Source organism: Enoplosus armatus, chromosome 23 (assembly GCF_043641665.1).
Source record: "Enoplosus armatus isolate fEnoArm2 chromosome 23, fEnoArm2.hap1, whole genome shotgun sequence".
In the NCBI taxonomy this organism is placed as follows: Eukaryota; Metazoa; Chordata; class Actinopteri; order Centrarchiformes; family Enoplosidae; genus Enoplosus; species Enoplosus armatus.
In genome coordinates this window covers 7,056,784-7,083,747 of record NC_092202.1, presented here as the reverse complement: position 1 = coordinate 7,083,747, position 26,964 = coordinate 7,056,784, and the positions used below count along the sequence as shown (strand labels likewise).

At 43.1% G+C, this 26,964-nt stretch overlaps 1 protein-coding gene across 1 annotated transcript; it reads right to left on the bottom strand.

The window, feature by feature from the left end:
- Positions 1–910: 910 nt before the first annotated feature.
- per1b (period circadian clock 1b) lies at positions 911–19,308 on the bottom strand. The gene is made up of 20 exons (XM_070930021.1): positions 19,172–19,308; positions 11,403–12,318; positions 10,761–11,014; positions 10,460–10,581; positions 9,665–9,866; positions 9,362–9,553; positions 8,642–8,720; positions 8,260–8,366; positions 7,840–7,993; positions 7,426–7,693; positions 7,059–7,167; positions 6,645–6,804; positions 6,438–6,547; positions 5,941–6,087; positions 4,769–5,116; positions 3,862–4,652; positions 3,566–3,752; positions 2,974–3,187; positions 2,708–2,858; positions 911–2,590 (listed from the first exon to the last, which is right to left on the bottom strand). The coding sequence occupies exons 2-20, from the start codon at positions 11,816–11,818 to the stop codon at positions 2,288–2,290; spliced, it is 4,314 nt and encodes a 1,437-aa protein (XP_070786122.1). The 5' UTR covers positions 11,819–12,318; positions 19,172–19,308; the 3' UTR covers positions 911–2,287.
- Positions 19,309–26,964: the final 7,656 nt, after the last annotated feature.

The window sequence follows — 26,964 nt, the reverse complement described above, 5'->3', positions numbered from 1 at the left end:
AGGTATTCAGTCAGAAACCAAACTCATTCCAATTAGCCTCCACTGTGCTTTGTGTTTAGTGCTAATTAGCTGCTAAACATCAGCTTGTCAGCATTGTTGTTGTGTGTATGTTAGCAATGCTGATGTTAGCATTTAGCTTAAAGCTCAGCTGTGCCTAGATACAGCCTCACTGAACTGCTGGCATATCTGTAGACTCTTATTTTTGAAACCTACCTGGGCAAACACGTGCAATTTACTCTGATTATGATGATTAAATTTCTTTCCACACGATTCACGGTGGTGGAGAGTAAGTAGTTGGTGAATAGTTCAGTTTTAATTGCAGGAAAGAATGAAAAATCCAGTACGTTCAACCAAAAACAAAATAGAACTCACACGGGACACTGGAAAGTAAATACGGAAGACTTTAAATATGCTAAAATCTACTGCAAAATGTATTTTGTTTTGGCAGGAAAAAGCCTATAATTATTGTAAAAAAAAAAAAAAAAAAGTTGGTTTTAATACTCGTAATATTACTTTAAATAAACTTTCAAGGTAGTTTATTAACATCTGCTCTCTCACACAATGAACCACGCACATTACAATCTTTGTCGTCATTGTTCTAATCATAATGTGCAATGAAGTCAACTTTGCTGCTTTGTCTAAACGAGGGCATGCCTTTTGTCTTTTTTAAGCTGCGGTGACCACTCTGGGTAGAAACCACAGCTGAATAGCTAAATAGAAGGAGACTGTGGTTCAGTAAATGGAGTAGCTGCCCTGATCTGCTCTCTGCTTCCAGTTCATTCTGGACACTTCTGTGTATCCAGGCCAACTGCTGCAAAACACCCACCAACAAAAATAGACTGCAAAGAGATGTAATCATAAAACTAACTGCAGCAGGGGAAAAAAAAGAAGATCAGACTTCACATTTAAAGGCTTTTCAGTCGTTTTATTGTCTTTTTTTGTACAAAGAATTTCACAAAAATATTTAGAAACTGTTGCAGACACCACTTACGCCATAAAGCATAGGATATCACATGACCAGAACAGTGCCACAGAGAGGAAGAGAAAGGGACAGAGAGGAAAAGAGAAGATAGTAAACACTCTCCAAACTCTCATGGCTGTTTAGTGAAGAGTTCCATCCTTCACTTTCAAATCCACTTACCACCATGAGCAAGCACTGGCAACACAAAAGCTCTCCCTCCGCTGAAGGCTTCACAGCTCCTTAAGGTGTGCAAGCAGTTTGGGGGAATACTGTCTGATGTTTGTGAGAGAATCATTTCTCAGAGCGGCATTGTTCAGTTCTCACTGTGGGGAGGCCACATGAATGCACAAACTAATGCCCGGCCGAAGGGAAACCATTTTTAAAAGTCCATGTCAGCCTCTAGGTGATTGCCACGCTGCCCCGCGGTTAACTGTGCGTCGCTCAAGTAAAGCAACTAGATCCCTATGTCACGAGAAACACCATCTCTGTTTCAGCGACTGAAGTGATTGTTTTTTCTGTCCGATAAGATTTCCATCCTGGATTTTCACATACACTTTTTACAGTACAGACACTCTTTTGGGCATTAATCCTCTCTCTATTTGCAGTAGATGAAAGTATAAAAATATACACAATGTTTACAAAATAAACCAGGTTCTTGCTGTACATTTTGTCTATTGGGTGAAAGTAGTTTTTTCCTTAGTTGGGGGAAACTTTTTACATAAAAAAAAACAACAACAAAAAAAGTCTGTCTTTGAGAGAAATCTAGGTGGGAGCAGAACCCCAGACAACCTAGGAAACATTCGACAAGAAGAAAAGTTACAGAAACTCCTTCTTTCCCCGTGAGCTGAACCCTGAACAGGAGAGATGAAAACGTCAAGGAGGACACTGCGGTGAAGAACATCCATCTTTATGTAAAGGCGCCTTTTTTTGTCACACATTCACCTCAGTCCTCTCTGATTATCTTACAACTTTAATAAATATGCCAAGGACAGGTGAGAGGAAAACAGTACTAATCGACTCTCTAAAAGTGAGTGCGCATGTCATGTGGTTTCCAAGGCATTTAATATGCAGTCATACAACATGCCTGGTGTGCCGATGTCAGACTTCACAAAGAGTTAACAGGGCCAAGTGTCCTGCCTGACCTGTCACACAATAAATGGAAGTTGTCTCGATCAATGAGCACCTTTTTTAATGTCCCACCAAATCCCATTTTAACAACTTACACCCTGTGTAATGTTGTTTTGGGCACAAAGTTCTGGAAGGTGCACATTTCCTGCATCAGCGCAGAAAGGGTCATGAGAGTGTTCTTTATCTTTGGCCACCTTCTTAGTGTGTCATGTGAGACGCCTTTTCTTTCACGGCCTCTGAGGTCGCTCTCTGCTCCTCTGATGCCATGTCTTCGTTGTTGTCTTGTGTTTTGGTTCCTTTCTCTTCTACCTCCTCTTCTTCTTCTTCCTCTTCCTCCTCTGGGTGAGCTTCATCCATGGCTGTCTCTGAAAGATGTTTCTTGTCCTTGCTGGCGCCCTCCCCTGGAGCTTTCAGCACGCTGCACAGCTCCATCTCGTGGATCTCCACATCGTATGGAGTGGCGGGAGTCACAGAGGCGGGAGACTTGCAGCCTCCACAGCCCTGAGAGAAACCAGAGAGAAACTGATTATTTCCTGTCCATGTGTTGTTGTCTACTTGATGTATCTAAACAATAATTAATTCTCTGACCCTTTCAGGGTTGAGTTGCAGTGTACTTACAGAGATGTTGATGGCTCTGGGCAGGCGGCCCGTGCGGATCCAGGGGTGCACCTGGCTCAGCTCCCTCTTCAGCTCCTCTGTGAAGCGTGGCTGATGTTTCTGCATGCTCCTCAAGGCCTCACGGTCCTGTCGCAGCACAGTCTCCATGTCCCTGTTATATGGGAACAGAGAAAACAGGTCAGCTAAGTTTGCCCAACAAGCTGCCGTGTGTCTACTGGATGGCAGGGATGCTCCAAGCTCTTTACACAGTTTGCCCAGTGTCGTACCTGACAGGCAGCTGATAGGTCATCATGACCTTGTCATCAGTGTTGGCCATCAGCAGCCAGATGGGGTCCTGCAGGACGCACTTGATGAACTGCTCCTCGCCACCATCTCCCCCAGCACTACTGCTGCCCCCTGCAGGCTGTTTGCGGGAATGATCGTTCTCTGATGAGTCAATGCTGCCAAAGTACTTGCTGGTGTGGCTGCCCTGGCTGCTGCCTGGAGGGATAAGGAAATGAAAGTTGAGAATTAACTGTTAGGAGAGAAAAGTGATTTTTATTTGCAGTCTATGATCCAAACAACATTTAGGTTTTTTTTTTGGTTGCTTAGCAGAGGTAGTGGCATTAAAATTTGTATTTTGGGGAGTTGTATTTCATTTTTTTTAGTTTCTTTCCCTCCCTGGGTATAGAATGTGTAAGGTTTGTTTAATTATATATCAAGGAACTGTTTGAAATATAAAAACATATTTCAACGATTTCTCTCCAGGAAAATTGCCTCTTGAGATCTATTATCCTGGAAGTGATTTTAGTAAAGAGTCACAACAGCCTGCACTGTCAGGATGACCCATGACTCTTAAATGACTAAAAATCTACTTACTGGTGCCGCTGGTGCCAGAGGAGCTGCAGCCGTTGGAGCCGGAGCCTGAACCAGAGGACCTTGTGCCTGAAGACCCTGAACCAGAGGCGGCTGAGCCGGTGCCTGAGCGGGAGTCTTCCTGCAGCAACATATCCAGCAGGTCGCTGGAGGTGGACATGGCATCTTGGTTGGACTCATTAGTTTCACCCTAATGATGGAAAAAAGACAAACGAGAGCACACATTAAAATCTTCCATCAAATAAAGACACATTTCAAATGACAAAACGGTATCCTACCCTAAACGTCTATGTACTTACGTTCTCATTCTCCTTGGAGGTATCATCAGAGATCCCCTGATTGGCTGAGCTCTGTCCCCCGGCCGCACCACCCTGCACAGAAGGTGTGGCTTGCTGTGATGCTGCCAGGGCAGTGGCGACCTCTAACCGGTTGCTTGGTGATTCCTCCAGCTGCAACAGGTTGAGGGGAGAGGAGCATCGAGACTGGAAGAGGGGGGACTCTGCACCCTCACGTTCAGCAGGCGTCTGACTGTAGGACTGGGGGGTGCTGCTACGAGACTGGACGCAAGTGCCTGGAATGGGTAAGGGATTGGAAAGAACGGTGGGGACAGCAGCCGGGGTGGCGACAGGGTATGTGAAGTTCGGATTGTAGAAGTGTCCGGGGGTGGCGCCTGGCTGAGAGATAGGTGCTCCCATCTGGGGGAACATGTAGTTGGGCAGAACCAGGGCCATCATGGGAGGAACTATCTGGGGAGGGGGGAAACGTGATGGGTCTGGAACGGGCTGGGGGAAGGGCTGTGTGAGTGGTGGGTAAACGGGGTAGATTGGAAGCATACCAGGAGCGAAAGGGGCAGAGGGAATGCTGGCCTGGGAGCCTACAGACTGCCAGGAAGAGGAGTTTGTTGGGGGTCCGAGAGGCATGTCGAGGGGCACAGGAACTGTGCCGGTTCTGGGGTCATGGCGGTTACCGCTCAGGCCAAGAGAGCTGTGCTGGTCAGATGACTCCTGGTGCTTGAGTCTCTTCCCGCCACGACCACGTCTGTGACCGGTGCTGCTTCCTGCGGCTGGGTAATCCCGAGAACAACGCACTCCTGGGAAAGAGAAGGAGGCACTGAATTAAGCAACATTTTTACAATCTATTAACATTAATGTGTAATGTATATACGTGTGTGCGTGTGTTAAGCTGGTGGGAGCAGTGTGGCCCTACCTCGTGACAGAGGGTTGGCAGCTGGAGTGTGGCAGCGCAGATTCGAACATGCCGTCTGATCGAAAACACGCAGCTTGCTGAGGTCCTTGAAGCGGTCAAGGAAGGCCTGCTCCTCCTGCTGGGTATGGGCAGATAGCACCTCCTTTGTCAGACCCATCCGGCCTCCTCCACCTCCGCCCACACTTCCACTTCTCCAGCTGTCCCTCTCCGGCGGAGTGGCTTGAGGGGGAGGAGGCGGAGGAGGGAGAGGGAGAGGAGGAGGGGTGATGGCTGTGCTGGCAGGACGAGTTGGCATAACTGTAGGAGGAGCAAGTGTGGGAGCTGTAGGAGCCTCCTCCATGATGATGTCTATGGCAGAGGAAACACATGGAGGAGTGTTAAGAGCATTAAAGTGAGACTATGTAGCTTTAGAAAGAAAATGACACATTCTTCTTCTGAGAAATGAAAGGTTAAATTCATACGCAATAAATTGCAGTCTTGTTCAATTCAATACACTCATGGACTTTGTTGCTACAGCCTTACTTGGTCTGGTGTGACCAGTAGCTAATGGTGGCTAATGTTAGCAAACTTAAAGATAGATATAGACAGCGGTAGATAGACATTACAGTATTAGTTTGCTGACTCTAAGACTCTACTGTTACACTACATTTTCACATTTAACATTCTCCAACAAAAGGTACATAGTCTCACTTTAAAAAGACAAAAAAAGAAAGTGGAAACTGCAGAACACATCTTTGGGTAAAGCGAAAAAACAGACAGTAAAAGAGACAATAGAGAAACTTAAAAGAGAAAAATTCCAGGATAAACCAAGATGAGAAACGGAGGCATTCACGAGATTACCTGCAATCTGCAGTTTTATCATGCGGCTACAGGTTTCTGCAAGATAATTCTTGAGACTTTTAAAATATCAAAAACACTTTTTGGTCAGTTTTCTTTGCAAAAAAAGCACAGAAGGTAAAATAAGAAAACAGTATCAAGACTGTGACTGGTCAACATAAAAAGTAAGGCTCCTGTGAAAAAGATTTTGAGACTAAACTCAAAGTCCAGCCGTAATTATAATGGAGGCCTTTTTTTAAGACATGCAAGGACGTCAAACTTTGTCATTTCAAAGAAACAACCTGCGGAGTAACACGCACTAGAGGATTCAGAGAGTGTGAGTGTTGATTTCCCACCTGACTCAGGAGGCTTCTTGTCTCCCACATGCACGATGGTGCTGCTGAAGCTACACTGGGACGTGACTGAGGCTACACTCTCTGCCTTTGCGGCCATGGTCAGTGGGGGCAGAGAAGGTGGTTCACCTACGAGGCTAACTGAACCACCTGCAGAGACAACAAGTTCAACAAGTTCAATTGCAGTAATTATTGTATACCGGCTAGACAAGCACATACAAACACACGGACAGGCATGCTTATTGGTGATTGGTGAATATGTAGGCTCTCATGAGGCAAATCAAGGATGCTGCATAAAAGAAAATCCATATTCAACAACAAGAATAAGATTCTATCAGTATTTTTGTTGGTAAATACACACAAAAAAATAGGGATAATGTTGGACTTAAATAAATGGATCAGAGATGTGTGTAAGGCACATGTCAGAGAAATACCTGCCTTATTACTAAATTATTATCTATGTAAAGAAACCAAACCAGTAGGTAATTAATTAAAGGTACCTTTGTTATTGCCACTGGCCTCCTGCTGTTTCTCGTCATCAGACGTGGAAGTGCAGGAGGAGCCACACTTTCTCTTAACCGTGTTAGGAATGTTACAGCTGTCCAAGTACCTGTGCAGAGTCAGAGTATCGTTGTTGGATGAGTAATTAATTAATTAATAACCAAAACAAATGATAAGAAAGATTGGCTTTAGGCTTGTGCACACACCTTATGATGCTGTCCAGACAGTTGATCTGCTGGTAGGAGTAACCAGTAGGGGGCTCCTTCTGTCCAAGCGGTGCAGGGACCAAAGCTTTGGGTGGGTTCGTCAGGTCAGCTATCAGACCTCTGATTGGGTCACTAGTGACGGCTCTGATGCTTGTAGGGCCTGGATGAAGTGCAGAAAGCAACAGGAAATGGAAACTTTAGATGAGCGGTTCTCATTAAAACAACTTTTTATTAATTTTTTTTAACCAGAGATGAATATTACTTTTAATTTCTGAATTCATAACTTGGAAGAAGATACTAAAGATGCTAAAATTAATGAACCCCATATTTCTGTTTTGTATTTGCAATCCATTGTTGTTTGACTTACACAGTATAGTATAGTTATATTGCATGTAACTGTAATTTTTATTTTACCTGTGCTGGCGCTTTTTCTGGGCAGTGGCCGGTTACGGGACTCAATAAACATCTGCTGTCCGTTAGTTTTGACCATGTGAACATCTTTGCAGATCTGCTGGAACGTCATCTGGAAAAACAAAACAACATCAGACTCGTTAAACAGACACGGCTGTGAATCATTTTCCATTGTCCTCATGTTGAATCAGCAAGATATTTGACATTGTGCAAACTGCAGCCTAAGTATGATGTAACATGACAATAGAAAAAGTCACATTTTGCTAGGTAACCATTAAAAGGTGATGAATTATGTTGTGTCTTGTGGAATAAGTACCAACAAATAAAGTACATGTAGTTAGACCTAAAACTTCTGGTTGCTCAGACTCACCGGTTTGTGCACAGCAACCGTGGCGGCAGCCTTGTCCATGGCGGGGCCGTTGCTGTCGCTGGACGAGGCGCTGAGGTGCTGCTGGTGTGACCGCCGGGACCCTCTCGAGCCACTGGACCCGAGCGAGCTGTAACCCTGAGACCCGCCACTGTGCACCGGTTGCACCAGGACCCGGTGGATCTGCTCGCTCAGCTGGACGACATCGGGCGTGGTGACCCGACTCTCGTAGCCCTGAGGTGTTGTGAACACGTCTTCGTTCAGAGGGCTCCTGCAGACGGGAGAAAAAAAGTCAGATTAGCTGCCACTTTTGGGGACAGATTTCTGAGGTTAGGCTGGAGAAATGTAAAGATGACTATTTGTTATGTTTAAGTGTTTATGAGTGTTTGTTTATTAGTGCTCTGGCAGCATTCTTACGTTCTGACTTTGTGGCGTCCTACGATGAATGCCACCTTGCGGCTCCAGGGGTTGACAAAGGAAGACCAGCTGGTGTCGATGGTCAGATACTCCCCGTTGCGGGCGCACATCCTCAGGGGTGAATATTTAAACGGCTGCCCCGCAAACTGAAAGACTGAAGGGAGACAACAGTGCAGACATATATGAGAAAGTTGAGACGGAATAAAGACACTTATATGGAAGGTATGAAAGATTTATTCTAACAAAATACTGTAATTTCAATAGTTCTGACTCAATAGTACAAGAAAAATGTAAATACAAGACCAGTAGGAAGAAAAGAAAGAAAAGATTCATGCAGAAAGCACACATTTTCCAGTATATGACATATCTGAATAGAAGTTACAGTATGTTCAGACAGAGCTTAGTGCTAAAAAGACTCACTCTTCTCATGTATAGCAACCATCATGGGTCTGTCTTCAGGGTGGATGTAGAGCAGGGTGGGGGTTCCCACCAAGTCCTGAGGCAGGTAGCCCAACAATGGCACTGCCCTGCAAACACAATATATTCACACACTGTTAAGACAGTAACAGTATGTTTGTTATCGTTCAAGAGCTGTAAACAGATCAGTTTACAACTAAATATTCACAGATGAACAGTGGTGAATAAAAGAGTCGTTTAAGCAGCAAACAATGGCCAAAAAACACCAATTTAAAGCAAACAGCCCATGATCTGATATTATTCAACCATATCATGATCATTTCAAAACACTGTGGCCAGAACACAACACAGCAGTAACCATGGTATCAGAGGTTTGGTAACTGACCTCTCGTCAACTTCCTGGAAGAGGCAGCTGGGAGTGTGACTGGTGGTGAAGATCCTCTTGTCCGGAGGGATACGAGGAGCTGAGAGGCACAGAGGACACAGATGCAACAGATGAAAAGCATGTTTTGAGGACAAGCTGACTGATAAACTGTCAAATAGACTAGAATAGATTCTGCATATATATATCTATATATATCTATATAGATATATAAAGAGGTAAATATAGGTTTATTCAGAATTCATATAATTCAGAGAAATATGGTGATCTAAAGCAGAGAGAGACGCAGTCACACAGATCATTTTATTTTACAGTTTCAAGTGTGTTATTATATGAGTAATGATGAGGAAAGTTCATAATCATGTGGAAAGCTGCTCTATAGAAACAAATGACAAAAATGGAGTCCGCCTTCTACAGAGGTTACATTTACATGCGAGAAGAATCTCCTCTTGATACTCAAATAGGTCAAATCTGATTGCCTGGGTTACTGTGACATCACATTATCAGCGCTGCACAGCCACAATGAAAAACATGGCGAGGAGCACAACTTTATATCAGCACTGGCTTCATCAGTTCTTTTCTCTGTTTTACTAATAACTGACTTCTGCTCAGTTTAAGCAAGAAGGCACTTAGTGACTCCACCTTTTTATAACTTAATGACGTTATTATGGTCATGTGTCCCCTTCGCTCACATAAATACAGATGTAGTAAAATGACAAATACCCTCGTATCCAGAGTGGACCTTCTCTGCGATGAGCAGGCAGCAGGGCTGTGGCTCAGCAGCGTCCGAGTCTCTGATGGTGAGCTGGTAGGGCGTGAGGCGAAAGGGGGAGTAGCGCATCTCGTAGCCCTGTGTCCGGTCCGCACTGATTCGACAGAACATGGACTTCTCCTGGGTGCAATCGACTGGAGAGGCTGGTAGGAAATAGAGTTGGAGAAAGAGTCAGGAAATAGTACAAAGACATTCAACAAAGAATACACATTTTCTAACCCTAACAATACCAATTTTACTCTGGCTCAGCTCACCTGAACCGATGCAGGAGGCCCAGTTTGGCAGGCGGCAAGGTGCTGTGCTGCTGTAGAAAGTGCTGACGTCCTGCGGGGCCAAAAGCTCCGAAAACATGGTCCCCTGGAGACACTCGGGCTTACAGCGCAGCAGGGACGAGCCCTGGGGTGACACGTACACGACCTTCCCTGACAAGAATGACACGGCCATGGAGAAAGTGTCCTGGAAAAAACAAGAGGAAGGTAGAGGAGTTTAGTGAGACATCTTCAACAACCTGTCAATCAGATAATTCTTTGGCAAGGTGGTATTCGTTAAATCAGTGGTATCAATTTCTGTTACTGACTTCAGGAAGTGTGAAGAGGGCTTTTTATAAAACACAAGCCAAGAAGAAGTTCCTTGTAAAAATAATCTTTTTAAAAGCTAGGACTAGCAAAACTAGAATGCTGGATAAAATATTTTACAATTCAACTGTAAGTTCTTTACAAAGCCTGCAGAAAAATAAATGCAGCATCGATTAATCGGGATCAAAGTGTGTTATGAGTTTCTCATAAATCTTTGTGGCATTCAAGGCCATGTGACTGAACCTGACCGTGACTGAATGTTCCTTTGCATTCAGTTACATTTTATACCAGAGGGTAAAAAAAGTAAAAAAAAAAAAAAGATAATATCCATGGCTCACTAACTGCAGTAATAAGATACTAGTATGAAAAGTTTCCTCAAACATCAAAACTCAGATAGTATGAGGTACTTAAAAGAAAAAAATATTAAGTTTTATGAAGCAGTAAGAGAGTAAAATAATAGCTGTAGAAACTTACAGTGTTTTTGAGGGTGTATTCTGAGGTGATGTTGTCAAGCTCCTCAATTGTGAAGGTAGACAAGTCCAGACTGCAGTCGTGACAATCCTCTACACTCCACTGATGATAGTACTCTTTGTTGGCTGGAAACGTTTAAAATGAAATCAGTCAGGGTGTGAATATAGGTACAGATAGAATTACAAACTGCAGTAAACAGAACGTACGCAGAGAGAAACAAAAGAAAGAGGCAGGGGCTTAAAATGCATCACTAACCAGGAAAAAGGTGAAGGAGAAGAAAATACAAACAAAAACACCCCCTTACCTCGGACTTGTTTGACACACTGCAGTGCGTATTTAAGTGCATGTAGAGTGCTGGAGTGGCCCTTGGCCTTGCGCTCAGTTGGTATGCGGAGCTTCAGCTCCTTGATGGCCTTCATCAGCTCTTTCTGGGTCTGGACCCTGGCCGACTGGTCGCTGCTGCAGCCAGAGGTGGAAGGGGGGTCATGCTCCGAGCTGGTCGACAGCAGGCTGTAGGCCAGGGAACCGCTGGGAGGTGAGAGGCTCTGGGAGTTGGAGCTGGGAGAGGAGGGACAGTTAAGATTACGGTGAATGACATTTTACACACAGAAGAAGTGATATGTGTGTGCCTGTACTGACATATGTACTGTTAGCATGTGCAGTCGCATGTGAAGGACTGCCCCCAACAAGAAATAAACCTAATAATATGTGTCTGTATGTCTAAGTTCTTTGTGTAATCAAACTCTGTCTTTCTTTACAATCTGGAGGGATACCTATTGTAGCCTAACACTTGAGGATTAACATTGGAATTGAGGAGTTTTAATTTCAACAGTATGGGCGTGCGTGTCATGCTGAAGAGTGCTTGAGTAAGAAAATAAAGACAAAGCATAAAAAGCAATTCATTCAGAATGTACAAAAGAATCTAATGTGGATTTCTGTCTCTTACCTCTTGTTGCTCTCAGTGGTTTCCAGCATCATGCCAGAGTCCTTGCCGTTTGACGAGCTGTGGGAGCTGCGAGTGGACTGGTGCCCATGTGACCTGTTCTCTGTCTCCATCCCCCCCTCGCTTTCCCTCTCCCCGGAGTCGTTCCCACTGGAGAGTCCGTCCATATCGTCGGAGTTGGGCCCCCTTTGGTCTCCGGACGAACTTCCAGATCCCGACCCTCCACTGGGAGATGAGCCACCTCCAGCTCCACGCCCTTGCACCTGAGCGGTGACATTGGCACTGGGCTGACCACTGCTAGTTTCCAGAGAGTTTAACCCTTCTGACTCTGCTTCCTGGTCATTGTCTTTCTCTTCGGCCCTTGCCACTCGTCCCCGAGTGCTGCAGCTGGGCGTTGCTTTGGAGTTGTCATAACTCATAATAGAGTAGGATGAGGCTGGTGCAGATTTAAGACGTCAGCCGAGGCGAAAATAGGAACAACTTTAGTTTAAGTGGGACTACTATTTATACACAGGTGAATCATGGTTGTTGGTTGTTTAAAAGAACTAAGGAGAGAAATTCATCGTTTCTCCTGCAAAAAAAGCTGTTGAAGCGTTTAGGCTGTGAGCCCCTTCTATGAGGGTTTTCAAAAAGTGCAGATCTTCTTTAAAGAAATCCTGCAAATGACCAAAAAGCAACGGCTGCCTTTCCAAAAACACAGCAATGATCTTGAGATAAAGTGTCACTCAAAGTAGCGCAGACAAGATATGAATCTCTGCTTATGAAACAGCCTTGGCATACGTGCTCCGACAGATGGGATGGGAGATTGTGAGGGAGAGTGAGAAAAACAGCTCTCGGTGAGAGCAAAAGAACTATCTCTTCACTCTGTATCTGGTCTTCGCCTCTTCAGAGATGTGTTGCTCTAGGTGCTAAAGGCCACCTGAGATGACAGAAAAAGAGACACATGGACAGAGAAAGAGAAGGAAAAATATTTAGCTGCAGGGTAACAAAATGCTTGTCATGGTCCAGTATCTCCCAAGGACGGCTGCTGTATAAGTGTTGTATGCTGTACAGACCGTAAACCCCCTTGAGGCAAATTGTGATTTGTGATAATGGGCTATGCTAATGAAACTGACTTGACTACAGCTATGAAAAGACAAAAAAAGAAATGCTTATCATCAGTTTATCGTGTTGGCCTCCAAGGAGGACTCAAATATGGCCATGAAATGTTTTCACTGCCTCGTGGTGTGGACTGAATGTTTGTCAGGAGTCCATGTGGTTGTCGATTGCCCAGCTGTTAGCCTTTTACCCAGATTATCTAGAGAAAACAATCACCTCATCTTGGGAACAGACAATAATCTCCTACACCTATTTGCATGCAACAAGTGCGTATGAATGCATCTGAATATAGACCAGATGAACATGGCCTAATTACATGGGACATTTGTTAGTCGTCATAGTTAAGTCCCCTTTTACTCAGAGGACGGTCAAAACAAACAGAACACCAGGAGGACGAAACAAAGCTCACCATCAGAGGGTTGTTATAAATTAAGGTTTGCATGTTAATAGTATCTCAAAGTTTATATATGGCCACCACCTACGCAAGTGAACGTCTAGTGCTATTTATTCCTTTGGTGAGGGAGATGCCACATAATCTTTTAAGCCCTGCAGACGCAACCAGAAGAAGACACAGGCCAGCCCTCAGTCGTCAAACCTTTTAATTTTATGCACCTAGCTGCCCCATACCCCCTTTACCTGCCTCCCTTAGGTGTGCAGTGATGCTTTTGATGCAGAATTTGTTCAGGACATATTTAATTATGTTCCTGCACTGACAGCTCAAACACACCCTGGCTTCCTGTCCTGACGCAACAGCCCAGTATGGCTGAGTGGACAGGTTCAGGGACTGCCATTTAGATCCGACAAGAGGATAGCAGGCGGGACAGCTAATGACAAATGCAACTCATTACACGGAAATAACTCGAGCAAAACGTAACAAGAGGAAAGTGGTTAACAACTGCAGGTATTTGAGTTCAACAAATTCGTGTGATCCTGCCTCAATGCAACATAGCTGCCTTGCATCTTGAAATGCTAATCAGCATTATGTTTGGTCAGATGGATGATGCACACTGGCACATGACAAACTGTGTGTGTGTGTGTGTGTGTGTGTTATGGCTGAACTAGGTGGGGGAAGGAGCAATTATGATTGGGAAATATGCAAGCAGGGCGTGAGTGGGCGTCAAGGCAGGCTGGCATCCATGCATACTTCCACGGGTGATGGCAAAGACACATGGCTGTGGGTGGAGGTGGTGGGGAACTGTGCTCAGGCTACTAGAATACCTGGTCCACCAACCCACTTGCTAAGCCAACTGAAGTGGGCCACTTGCTTAAGACGGTGCATCCCCAAATTCAAATTTCTGAACCGCTGCTGCAGCCAATCACAGCATGCGTTGGGTGACAGGCATGGCTAAAACATAGACAGACAAATTCTCATTTACAGGCAATTTCGAGTTTCCAGTTCATGTAACATGTTTGTGGACTGTGGGAGGAAGTAGACACCAGGCGAATATGTAAGCTCCACACCACCATGCCCAAACCCGTGACTGTGGGCTAACAGTGCTAGCCACTGAGCCACTATGCTGACCACTCGCTCAAATCATTCACAGGAAATGCTCTCAGTAAGACCAATCTCCGACTATGCAAGATAGCGTCTATCTTAGTGTGGGAAAGCATATGGAAAATGGCCTGCTGATTATAAGATGGTCAGTGCTGGCCAACATGCATGCTACTTTTTGAATATATTTGTATATAAGTGCACTCAATCTCATGTCCACCTTCTGTAACTGATTTGCATGGCTCTCAACTGCCCCATGTTGCCAAATTCAGAAAAGGCCAAGTGAATCATGTTCTTTGAGAAATGCATGTTGGGAGCGTCAGGGTGACACAGAGGCAAAACATCACCGCCAGGGTCTCTGAAACATCTGCTGCTGGGTTGGGCGGTGACGAGTCAAGGTGGAGTACGTTTTAATTACACTGCTCTCCTGCAAATATTCATTCAGTCTCTCATCCATTTCAATTGAGGCCTATACAACCTGTTATAGTGTGATCTCCTGGCCGGCAAAAAATGTCAAACATTCCCTACTTCAAGTTTTTCCAATTGTGAGGATTTGCTGCTTTTCACTTTTTTATATCAGTGTAAATTCTGTAAAAGCGTGCCCAAAAAAGTGTACCTTTGGCGTCTAAATGGGCACATTTCACTATTTTCTGACATTTTATAAACGAAATGATTAACCAATCAATCTGGAAAACAATTGCCAGTTTAATCAATAATCTAAATAAATAGCAGCCCTACTCAGAACCGTGACACAAGCCAAGTAACATACAAGGAATTTGCTGTGGTCTGAAGGTGCTATTGTTTTGATAACAAATAAGTAGAATATAAAAGGTAAAATAAGAATAAGAATAAAAATAAGATAAGATAAGATAAGATAAATACACTTCCTTCTTAAGAGAAACTGCACACGAGAAGAAACTGCATGCTAATTTTGTGGCCAGAACAGTCTTAAGTGTGCACTTATTAGTATGAACAACCCTCTTCTGTTAGCTAGAGACCAAAGAAAACTGTATCCAGTTGCTGACATGCACAGAATGAACCTGGGAGTTGCAGTTAGAGCTGAAATGATGACTCAATTAATTGATTAGTCGATCAACTAATATAATCATTATTGCAGCCCTAGTTGCAGTCAATGTAACTGAATGTGACAGTCTTTGTTTATATTTTGTTTAAATATTTGCAGCATGGGACCACAGGACACACACATATACCATGTCTATATAAAAGTTGTAACCCAGTAAGTTTTCCTTTCATTTAGTAGAGAAGCTCTGACTTGAATATGAATCACAAGCAATTCTCTGCAATACTCTTTTTACTTTTTAATGTAAATATATATATCAAAACATTCTGCACTACATAGGGAAGTGTGCTATATAATATCAATAACAGCTACAGTACAGTCACTGTGTCACAGACTATACCGACACAATATCACAAGAAAGACACTGCTTGTACAAAACGAACTCAAGATAATATGAAACAAACACTTCCCTACTGCAGTGTACAGACAGAGACTGAATGAAGGTGTGGCGTAGCTCCGTGCGTGAACATGTGAACTTCTCTGCTTCTCGATCACAACACCCCGCATCACGACGTGTTTATATTATTCATTCCCGTTAAAGAAAAGCACTACCGTTTCGTTTCATTCGGCAGTCTGAGCCTCCGCAGCATAAATGCACACCGCTCCATGTGGAATTGTCCAGTTTGCAGCTCTGTGCCGTCGTGCTTTCCTGTGTACATCAGGTTTACATCAGGTGTACATCCTGCACGTGTACACAGCAGTGCTTTCTGCGAGCCTCGACGGCGGCTGATTGGTCGGCTCGCCGACCAATGAGAGAGCGCGTCCTGCAGAGGCTAGGCTGTCTGTGACAGGGCTGCCAGAGACTGGTCTCAGATCCGCCTCGAGGTTTTGTCTTTTAAATATGCAAGGCGATGAGCATGCGCGAACTGATTCACGGCCAGTGACTATGAGAGTCTATGAGAGACTCGGTACTGTACATTATGTACATTTATGACACAAAGACATACGCGCTTTACATGAGTTGGGTGGAGGGAACACCGTGGCCACACGACTTCTTGAAGTAGTAGGAATTACATCATATCTATCTATATATAGATATAGACTCTATATTACTCTATTTTAAACAAACATTACAAAGTATATACCTAAATTAGATTTTCATTGCCTTTTGTTGTACTTCCATGAGATAAAATATATCATGCCCACAACACAATTTTAATGATTTATAGAACTGAAATTTGAAATATAATTTAAGTCTCCGTCACCGAATGTTATCTAATGCAATTACTCTAAAAACTAAGTCTGTCAAATTAAATTCTGTGGCCTCTTGGTACAACATGGTTGTTCTCCCTTTGCTCCACTGTAGCTGAACCACATAGTTCATAATCTTCCAACTGGGTTATTGTAACATAGGTTTTAACAACTTGGATTATGTACAAAGCTCTGCAGCTTGAATGTTCACTCACACTGGAAGTTGTGACCACACCACAACCAGTCTTATCCAGTTATTGGTACTTCTTGGATTCCTGCCATTTTTTTGTTTTGTTATTTTTCCATGTTGGCATTTCATGCACAATATTTACATACTTTCTCTGCATCATAGTATCTAGCTGCTACAAGTTAGTAGCTTATTCTGTCATGGGTATTCTAGGGTATTCTATCATCAACGGATAGCAGAAGCTATCCAACTACAAAAGATTCAGTTGTTGTGTGCCATAATGGTATATGTAACACCTATTATGTTTGAATGTTTGTCAAGCAAGTGGGAACTATCCATCAATTATCTATACCTGCTCAGCCAGGTAAAGACACTGAGTCTGAGGGTCATAAAATTCGTAGAAAATGTTCCTCTAATAATTGCATTAATCACCACTAGTTGGTGTGTGTAAAACTGTGTGTGCTCCTTTTCTTTGGTCTCCGTCAACAAATCAATGATTTCCACTGTGATAAATGTACATGCATGTACCAGCATGCAGACGTGTCCAGGCCACAGTGAGTGGTGTCGGAGGACGCTCCTTTTAGCTTTGTTGAACAACTCCTGCACAACAAATATGTAATCAAAACTAAATGAGAAACAGTCACCACCGGATGAGGCTATGACCGCTTTCAATGCCTAATCCTATAACCAAACCCGGGATTAATCATTCTAAATTGCAAGAAAACACCTCATTAACAAGAACAACAGAAACCTACCACCTCAGGCATGTTTAAGAGCCACCAGTGAGCCATTTCCTGGCAGCCTGTGGTAAATTTGGTAGCCCAGACTGTTTTGTCCCCGAACATCAAGGACACCTCCTCTACTACCAAACCCTCCGTCCTCCTTAGCCTTAAGCCTTTTGTTTTTCACCATTTTAAAGCATTTTAGTTCAGTTAACAGTGGAAAAGAGATTCAGTGGGAAGCGTCTTGTGACTTTTTGTGGCCAAGTGAAGGCACAAACAATGCTCTTGAAGCCAAAACAGGAGGGACATTCAGTTGCAGCTCTTCTGCCTCACCCATCAGAGTCCAAACTAGGCACTGCTGGTGAATCCCTCATTTTAAAAGTACCACTGTGATGGAAACTATAAACCGTTTACTGTCGTGTGTTGAGTCACTCTCCCACATACATGTGATCAGAGATATTTAATGCGGATTCCAACACCTCTGTTGTTGCTCGCTGGTATCAAAACTGTCAAATTTAATTTACTTATGCGTAAGATGGAAGACTCATTTTTATGGTGCCCACCCACAACTCTCTGTGAGACTTATTAACAGGTCACATATTAGGGGGAGGAGGGTTACTTGGAGCTTTTTTAATCTTCTGTTTACAACCTTGTCCAGCACATTACTTTGTAAACTTTTTGGATGCAGCTGCTGTGCACACTCCGGGCACTCAGTGGGGCGCAATATCTGCAAGAACCTGCAGGGCTGCATCTGCGCAGATTCCTGTGCATCCCTTAAGGTCTGTTATTGATGGCCTGGTGTGCCACACTGCCTGTGAAACATTTACTGTGAAGCAGAAAATATGGCATACCACACAGAGTGTATATAGTGCTGGAAGAGGGCTGCCACAGAATGTTGTACATCACAGATGATGCTGGTATAGATGCCAGCTTGTCGCTTGCTGGGTGTGAAAATACATGAATTCAAATTGGTCGACTGAGAACACACTAGCAACAGCCCACACCAGTATAGCTGATTTATAACTACATGTTGTTAACATGTTTGGGGTTTTTTTGTATTGTGAGACCCTGTCAGTGGTGGGGTGACAGAGGATTGCTGGGATGCAGCCCATCTAGGAGACATGCAGCTATTGCAGAAGACACAGCAGCACAGGCATAGGTGGGTTGCAACATTTGCCAATCAATCATGTGATTGGCTAGAGGCATGTAATTTGTACAACCCTTCCTTCGACAAGTATGTTATGAGCCTAAACTGGAAGTCCCTATCAGTTAGATGAACAGATTAAACTGGTGTAATTACAACATAAATATTAGCTGCTTCAACAGCTCCATCAAAGTTGTGAACAGATAATTCAACATAAATGCTAAACATCAGAGGTGGGATGACGATGGATCAAATGGGCTTTGCCAAAATAATACTAATAGTGTAATAATGTCACGTTTGCACTGTTTGATGGCCAGAAAACAAAGAAACAAAAACAGAACATGTTTCACGTAATCGTTAACAAGCATAACATAAATACTGAACATTATGGACCTATCACAGTGGAGCATTTTGTCCCTGATAACGTTACTACAATGTGCAACGTCCACATGCATGTCCACACCACAGAAACTAAAACTGACAGGTTCAAGAGAAGTGGGTTTTAAAACTGGGATGAATACCAATAATTGCGGAGTCTCTAATTAGTTATTCAACCTAGTGGTGTTGACTTCTTCTACCTATAATAATTACTACATGTTTTTCTATTGCGATGGTGTCAGTTTGCATTAAGCGACAACTAAAGGGTTAAAAGAGAGCACTGGTTTCATCTGTTCATTGTGAATCCTGAATAGCGCATAGCTAATATCAAACCACATACACTGTGGCTATAATATAAGGCAGTTAAATAAAGCGTTAACGACGATGTTACACACTGGCTTAATGGGAGCCCGAAGTAGCATGTTAGCTGCAAAGCAACGGCTACAGACACGACTACAAGACAGACCCTAGCAGCTTACCTTAGATATGCTTCACGATAACAAAAAGATTTGATATTCCGCGATGAGGTACTCAAAAGTCTAAAAGACGAACAGCATAGATCCCGGTAGCATCGACTGTCTTTGCGAAGCGGTCAGTATTTGCTCTCCAGACATTTCAGTTAGTCCCTCCAACAGCAGTTTACACGCAGGAATACACGTGCCAGTGCGTGGTCTGGCAAGTAAGGTTGATATCAGCCACCGTGATTGGACAGGATGAGGCAATGTCCCCGCCCAGACCCGCCCCGGCTTGTTTTGATTGGCTGAGATGGGCGGGACTAGCGGCACGGGGCTCGGTGGTCACGTTGCAGTGTGACTGGTCCTGTGTTCATTTCCAAACATACTGGAACATGAGAGGGCGTGGCCCATACCCGCACTAAATGTGGCCTAGTTGAGTTGACCGTAAAACATATAATAGCATCGCAATGACATTAGTGTTTTTATAGTTCCCATCAGCAGTTTGTTCAAAGAGTAGGTGTTACAGTGGTGTTACTTTGTCTATACCTGGTTATAAATTGAGTCCATCCTCAGCAAAATGTAATGGTAAATAATTACTTGCAGGTTTTTAATTATTATTTAAATATGTGGCTTTTCTGCTGCTGCTGCTGATTATCATCATCATCATCATCATCATCAGTAGTCATTTTATATTGTTATCATGAAAGTTAATTTTTTGACCTTGTAAATCTTAACTCAAGGTCCACTTACGAGTAAACAGAGCAAACTCCATCTGCTGGTGCTGGCCATGAGATAAATTAGAAAACTCTGGAAGAGTCGAAGACTACGTGGACCTTGTTGACTCATCTCTTTACCAATGTACAAAACGGCACAGGGCTATTTCTGTTGCGCGTTTGCCTCGTATTTACGGCTGCGGCAAGGCTCAGCATGCACATTTCAACGTGATCCCAACATAGTGACGTCTTTCACTCAGTTTGCCCTCTCCGAAGGCACGCGGCAGAAGGGGTGGTTGCTGGGTGGCTGTAAACAGTGCAGATGTAGGGCACATGCCTATGAGTAAATAACAAAACACTCTAGTTTTTAGGGCGCAGATTTATTAAACCGGAATGCACATGAACAACAACAAATTATACATTCTTTATAATTATTAGGTCGTAATTACAATCCAATAACCAATATATAAAGTACTTTTATTACACATGGTCCATAGGTGGCAGTAAACACTGATGTACAGTATATAGAAATTGAAAATGTACATATTAATATATGCACAACTATACACATATCAATACCTGGTCCTTCAGTGACTTGCCCCCCAAGCCAAAATATTCCTGACCCTCCCCTGTGTAAATGTCCCACTTTCTTTACCAGTCACTGGTTTACTCAGGCTTGCTGCCATTGGTTGTTATTTTGCACTTGGCTTGCTTACTGGACTGAAGAGACTCAGCCACTAGGTTTTTGTGCAGCTGCATAGAGCTGCAGAATTTTGTGTTACTTACCAGAAAAGGCAAGACTCCAGTGTTAATGTAATATTAAACCTTCTTTGAATGAATGTTTTTATATTAGCATGGAATCAAATAACTCTGGAGAGCAGGGGGAGTGCAAAACAAAAACAAAAGCAGATTCTGCATTTGATTCCACTTAAGTTTCATGTCATGTTTGGCTGCTTTGAAAGGTTGTTGCCGTTTCTGATGAGGCTTGAATCTGACAGGCAGATTTACATTGCAGCTGCTTTAAAAATGTGTTTCTATCTACTGGTTGTTTATTGCTTTGTATTCAAAGCATTTCATTGGTTGAGCCGTGCTTAGCCATCTGACCAATAGTTTGGTGCGAGTGTTTGGCACCAGCTACTGGCAGGTGCTCGTGTCCACATCTTGTTGCAGAGAGTCAGACCAGTTTACTGCACTGTCATCTTTACCTCTTTAAACATACTTAATTCAAAATATTAGGCAGGGTATTTCAGTTCAGGCACACATTTGGACTAAGAGACAATTTTACATGCTACCTTCCATATTAAATGTCATGTTTGTGGATAAACCCTATCCACGTGTAAATGTACTCAACATCTGAATGCTTCGACCAAATGATGACATGCATGGAGGTCAAAGAAATGTAAAATCCTATATTGAACATGGCACTAGATACATGTGCGTTCTAAACTTTGCACATACTGAAATCTGTATATTGCAAGTAGCATGAGATGAGGAATGCAGACGAGCAGGTTCAAATATAAGAAGTGTCCAGTAGAGGGTGGCATTGCATAAAATGAATGCCATAGGAGAGAAAACACTGCCATGCAGGACTGAACTAATATAATCATGAGTGCAATCACAACTGAAACTGTAATTTAGATAACTTTGAGATTAAATGAGTAGTTCCCAAGCTTGATTAATTTGTGTACAAGTGGTTTTATTTGTGTTTCACTCAGAATTATGGGTGTGTGTGTGTGCCTAAAGATAAGTATTAATTGTAAGCAGCAACTTGGAAATCTTGAATCACCATTTTCGTTGTTATTCTGAACACTTTGAAAGCTTTGTGTTAATCCAGCTCACCCTATGGTTACCTAAGCAGATGGTAGGTTCCAGGTGTGGTAAAAGGCCGGTCGAGTTTTCCCTCTGCTTCAGATGGTTTTGTTTAACTCTCCAGAGTTAATTTGCCTTTTTTCATTCCTATTTCTGTTAATAAACATCATTTCTTTTGCTGACAGAACTACTTTTTCAACATCCCTTTTTTAATGTTGACCGAATGTATTTTTATTTACAACCTAAAACAATGACAACAACAGAACATATTTTAGTTGTTGAAATTTAATGAAGCTAGGTTAACTATTCTTTCTAGCTTCGAAATTACTGGAGCAGTTCACACTAGCTTCTTTTTGCTGCCTCCTGTGCTGCTAGTCCGACTCCCTGGCCTCAAGACTTGTCTACTGCTGAAAAGGCAAACAACACACGTTACATGGACAACACACAGTGTTTTTAGTCTTTTCTGAAAATGTTTAGGTAACATTTTGAACAACAGGACACAAACATGGTTTTCCTTAAGAGCTCTCACTACAAGTATGAGTTTTTACCTTTGTTAAATTGATGGCATTAATAAAGTTCATGTTCAGTTTGCCTATGATGTGTATTATTTGATACTAATCATAAAAGTAATCTTTTCATAAAATGATATACAGTACAAAGTTGTCACGTATGCAATGTTCCAGGTAAATAACTAGCAGATGTTGGGGCCCCATACTGATAAGATTCATTATTGTTTGGGTGTCTCCCTTGGAATGTGGGAGTTATGCGATAGAGGTCTCTTTTCCTTGACCCCTAGACTGCTGTCCAAATAACTTGTATATCATAGGTTTTGGGGTACTGAGGGACCCTAGGGAAATATAAGTTTATAGATTCATGAGTTATAGTAGGACCCTATGTATGTCTAAATGTATAAAGGATGAGGTTGAACAGTGTTCGAGGCAGCAGTACTGATTCGGCTACGGGTGCTGTACAGGTCAAGATGCGCATGCCTGTTGATCCTGATCTTTGATGCAAATAAAGAATATTATGTGAAAAGTCAGTATCAGCGGAGTCTCCTTCCATCATCGAATCATCGCCTACATCTGGGGAATGAAGAAGAAATTGACGACACCTACAACAGAAAGTTCAGTTTGATTTTGTGTGATTTATGAATCAGTGTTTAGCCGCGGCACTATTTACCTCAAGAGGACTCAATTTACCTCAACACCTTGCTCATTTTACCTCTACCCTGGAGTAAGTTCTTTTGATGGTTCATTGTTCAAAAACCATGATAATTAGACAACTTGTTTTAATTTCCATGGGTACACAACAACCTCAGGTGTATATATAGTAATTATTATTTCAAACAAATACACTTTTATTTTGTAGTAAAATCATCAAATGTAAAAATTGACTCATGTGCCGCCGTTCTCCCCTAGAAATTAGGTTAATGTCAAAAGTTTTGCAGGTATTTGGTCTTAAACCAAAATATCGGACAAATTAATTTTTTTTGACCTGATGGTGGTGATTACATGAAAAATCTGTGAACCGTGAATGTTTGTGCAAAGCGTCATGGCAATTCATGGCATTGCCATTCTATAGAGCCATCCTATTGAGCCAATGGTCCAAATGAATGAGAGCAGGCACGAGCAAGAGGATGCTGACTGACTTAATGGACACCGGGGTCATTAAAAACAATGACTCTCTGAAAACTCCATATAGAACCTTTAATGGATAACATCTAAATTATGATCAAATGGAAAGGGATGCTGAAAACTGCCTTTTTCACCAACACCTAACAACAAAAAGAATCCTCTCGCTTTACTGCGTAGCTGCTGCTCTCTTTGGGACACAGTCACATTCATGTGTGTAAGAAGTCCCTACTTTAGTTGTGACTACACTCGTAGAACTAGTTGGTGAGTTGTTGCGAACAGTTAGTTCTTGTGGAAGAAGAGGTAAGACTGTGCTGCAGTAAATGAGATTCTGGCCCCATTTACACATTTCACTAACATGTGATGGGTATCTGGATACGTAATCTGGATTATGACATCCAGTTAAAGTTTGTTTGTTACTTTGTACTCACAGAGTGAGAACAGGACATACCTTGTGTTTTCTGAATAACTGATTAAAGATTAAAGAATAACGTTTTTTATTTTTATTTTTCATAACTATGCACTGGACGAACATGCCTGCCCTAACCCCACAGTACAGAATACACAGTATTTGCAGAGTACAGAGTATTTATTCTTACAGAGTAAGAACAAAAGAACAGTGTAAAATTCATAATCCAGCCCACCCCCTGCTGTTACTCTGTATTCACAGTGTAAGCACATCTACAGTTACAGTACAGATATCACCGCATTTCAATGAAATCAATAAATATATATAAATGAAAACAGAGGCTGTGCAGTCTTCAATTAAATTTAATTAAACTTAATTGAATTTGATCTCTTTTCCTGCTTCTTGTCAGTAGTTGGCCTTCTGGATCCACTGGAGGGTGTTCAGGGACTTGTTGGGCGACCAGGCGAGTTCTTCATCTTCTTGAGACAGCCACACTATGTTGTTTTTGTTGTGGTTTTTTTCTTCGCTCTGGCCTTGTGGACCAGGGACTTGTTTAAATGTTTTTTGTTGCTGTTTGTTCTTCACCCTCGCCTCAGGACCCTTCTACTGCTGAAAAGGAAAACAACACACACATGTATAAGTGTATATCAATGTGTATGTGTATAAACAATGCTACATACTTATTTCCACAACCATCTTCCCTCCTCTATAGGAAAGAATATGTGTGGTGTGTCTATCCGCGTTTTTTGGATATAGATGGAGCTCTTACCTGCCTCTCGTAGAACAGCAGGTATGCTGTTTGCTGCCGCAGGTGACAGACGGACGAGCCGGTTGTCTCACTCACGTCGTCGTCATTGTACGTGAGCCAGCGTTCTGTCGTGTCCCCTGATGTCTGCTCTCTGTAAGCACCGTCACAGATGTAATGGCCTGAGAGGAGAGGACACATTTCTTTAAGGGTACACGTCCAAAGGAGGCAGTCGATTCTTAAACCTTGAGAATCATTTTCAAACAGGTGAAGCTACCAAACGCCACCAAACACTTACCAGAGTGAGCTGTGGAGCCCAAATGGTTGACGATGCTGACTAACGAGTAGCGAGTTGATGCCTTGAAAAGAACACAGAAACACATTTCATTTGACAGCAGGTCCTGTATACTGTATATATATATACAGTTTATCTGTTTTTCTGTAAATCTTTGTTCTCGGATCAGTTTTTATCCAGCAAATAAAGCTATTAGACAGGAAAAGTCATCTTTACCTCATCAGTGATGATGCCTACAGGTTTCACCAGCAGCTCCCTTGATAAAACGATGGGGATGCCAATTTTCTCCAGGTTGAAGGATGGAGTGAATCTGAATCTTTTGAGCTGGAGAATCAGCACACTGTGGACAGAAAAGTGATACAGGAGTGAGAGATGGAGGGAAGAGGGCCAGATCACAAGTTCACAGAAGGAGGGAAAGTGTTCAGCCTGAACTGCGGATGATATTACTTACTTTGGCAACGTCAAGAATGACCACTGCTGTGACGACTCCTTGGCATCACACTCGCACCTATACTCAAGCTGGCTCTCCTGCAAGCAGGGAACAGGAGTAAGAAGCAGGTTTTAGTTTAAATCTTTTCATGGATGGTGAATGACATTTTCAAACAAACACACAACATGTGGGTGGAGTGTTTGGGGATGAAATCACACTAAACTGAGTAAATGAGCAGATGTGCCACTTACTTTCATGTACTGCTGAAGACACTGGCTCACTGAGCCCCCAGGCACCAGGTCCAGGGATAGGTTGAGGAAATCCTCCACCCTCGGGGATTGCAGACCACATCTGAGAGTAAAGAGTAAAGGGACAACTTGTGTTAAAACACGGCTACAGATTTCACACTAAGTGTAAAAATGTAAGTGGCTGTGCATTCATACCCTCTGCAGGTCCTGGTGCTCAACATCTGAAAGGCAACGTGAGCATTGACGGGGCAAGTGTATCTGATGCCCATGTCCACTGCTGCTGTCTGCAGGCCGACAGACAGAGACCTCAGCATGTCCAGCACACAGCTGAGGAACTCATGGGCGTCCTGCACAGAAACATACAGAACAAAGATGTTCAGAAAAAGACGTTCGTAAAGATGTGTGTGGTGCTATGTTGTGTATTGTAAACATAAAGCATACTAACTTTCTGACTATTGTCCTCAAACTCTGAGTTATACTCAGCAACTGTGTTTTTAAAGGCAGCCAGGACACTTTTTTTCTCCTCCTTGTTGTCAGAGAAGTGACAAACGCCAACCTCCACAAACCCTCTGGGAAGAGCAAAAGTGAAGAGGAAAGGACCGAGGACAAAGGAGATAGATGTTTTACTTCTTGTTGATTTGCAAAGTTAGCAGAGAATGAGTGATCTGTGTGTGAGTGTGTGAGTGTGTGTGTGTGTGTGTGTGTGTGTGTGTGTGCGTGTGTGTGGAGGTGCTGTACCTGATGAGTCGACATTCGGAGTGAGAACTCCACACCTCCTGCTGGTTGTGGACCTCCTGAATGAAATGAGTCAGTGTCAGGAGGCCTTGCAGAGTGGAGTTCATGTAGCAGGTCTGCGCCAGGTTGGGGAACCTTAAACACAACAAAGACAGGGGACCAAACTCAGACTGGAGCTCGTTTTCTTCACAGTGATTGATATATCTAAACCTGGAACAACTTTATATACAAAACAACACATGAGCGTTCAGTGCGTGTACATGAGTCTGTTTGTAGGTGCATACCCGAGGCAGACTAGCTCCTCTCTGGAGAGGTGTTTTCTGCTGGCTGGTGTACGTGACTCTGAGATGTGGGCATATATTTTCGCCCACAGATTGCTGTTGACGGATTCGACCTGTAGACTCCCACCATGCCCAGTTGGGGTTGGCTGCCTTGGCCTAGGTGCATCACTGGGGACCACACTTGAGCTGTCATCTAAGGCGACTTTGGACGGCTCGCCATGTGATTTGTCTTTGGATGGCTCGCCGTCGGATTCAACCTGGGACGGCTTTCCATCTGAGTCGGATGGATGGCTTCTCTCTGCTCCATGGTCTGCTTCAACTGGAGACGCCGACTTCTGTTTCTGTTGAGTGTCAGTACAAAAAGAACCCTCACAGCAAAATAATCTACATGTGCGGCGCTAGTATTCACATAACAAGCAGAATCTGCATGTTAGCATGCAGTTTGGTCGGCTGGTAACACTAGCAACATTTAGCTCTGGGGAACATACCTTGCGGCGAGAGAAAATCCATCGACGCCACCA

Coding starts and splice junctions, on each gene's coding strand:
- per1b (XM_070930021.1), bottom strand. CDS start 11,818: ATGAGTTATGACAACTCCAAAGCAACGCCCAGCTGCAGCACTCGGGGA. Junction 11,015..11,402: donor ACCACTGAGAGCAACAAGAG/GTAAGAGACAGA, acceptor CTCCTCTCCCAG/CTCCAACTCCCAGAGCCTCT. Junction 8,721..9,361: donor GGTCCACTCTGGATACGAGG/GTATTTGTCATT, acceptor TGTGCCTCTCAG/CTCCTCGTATCCCTCCGGAC.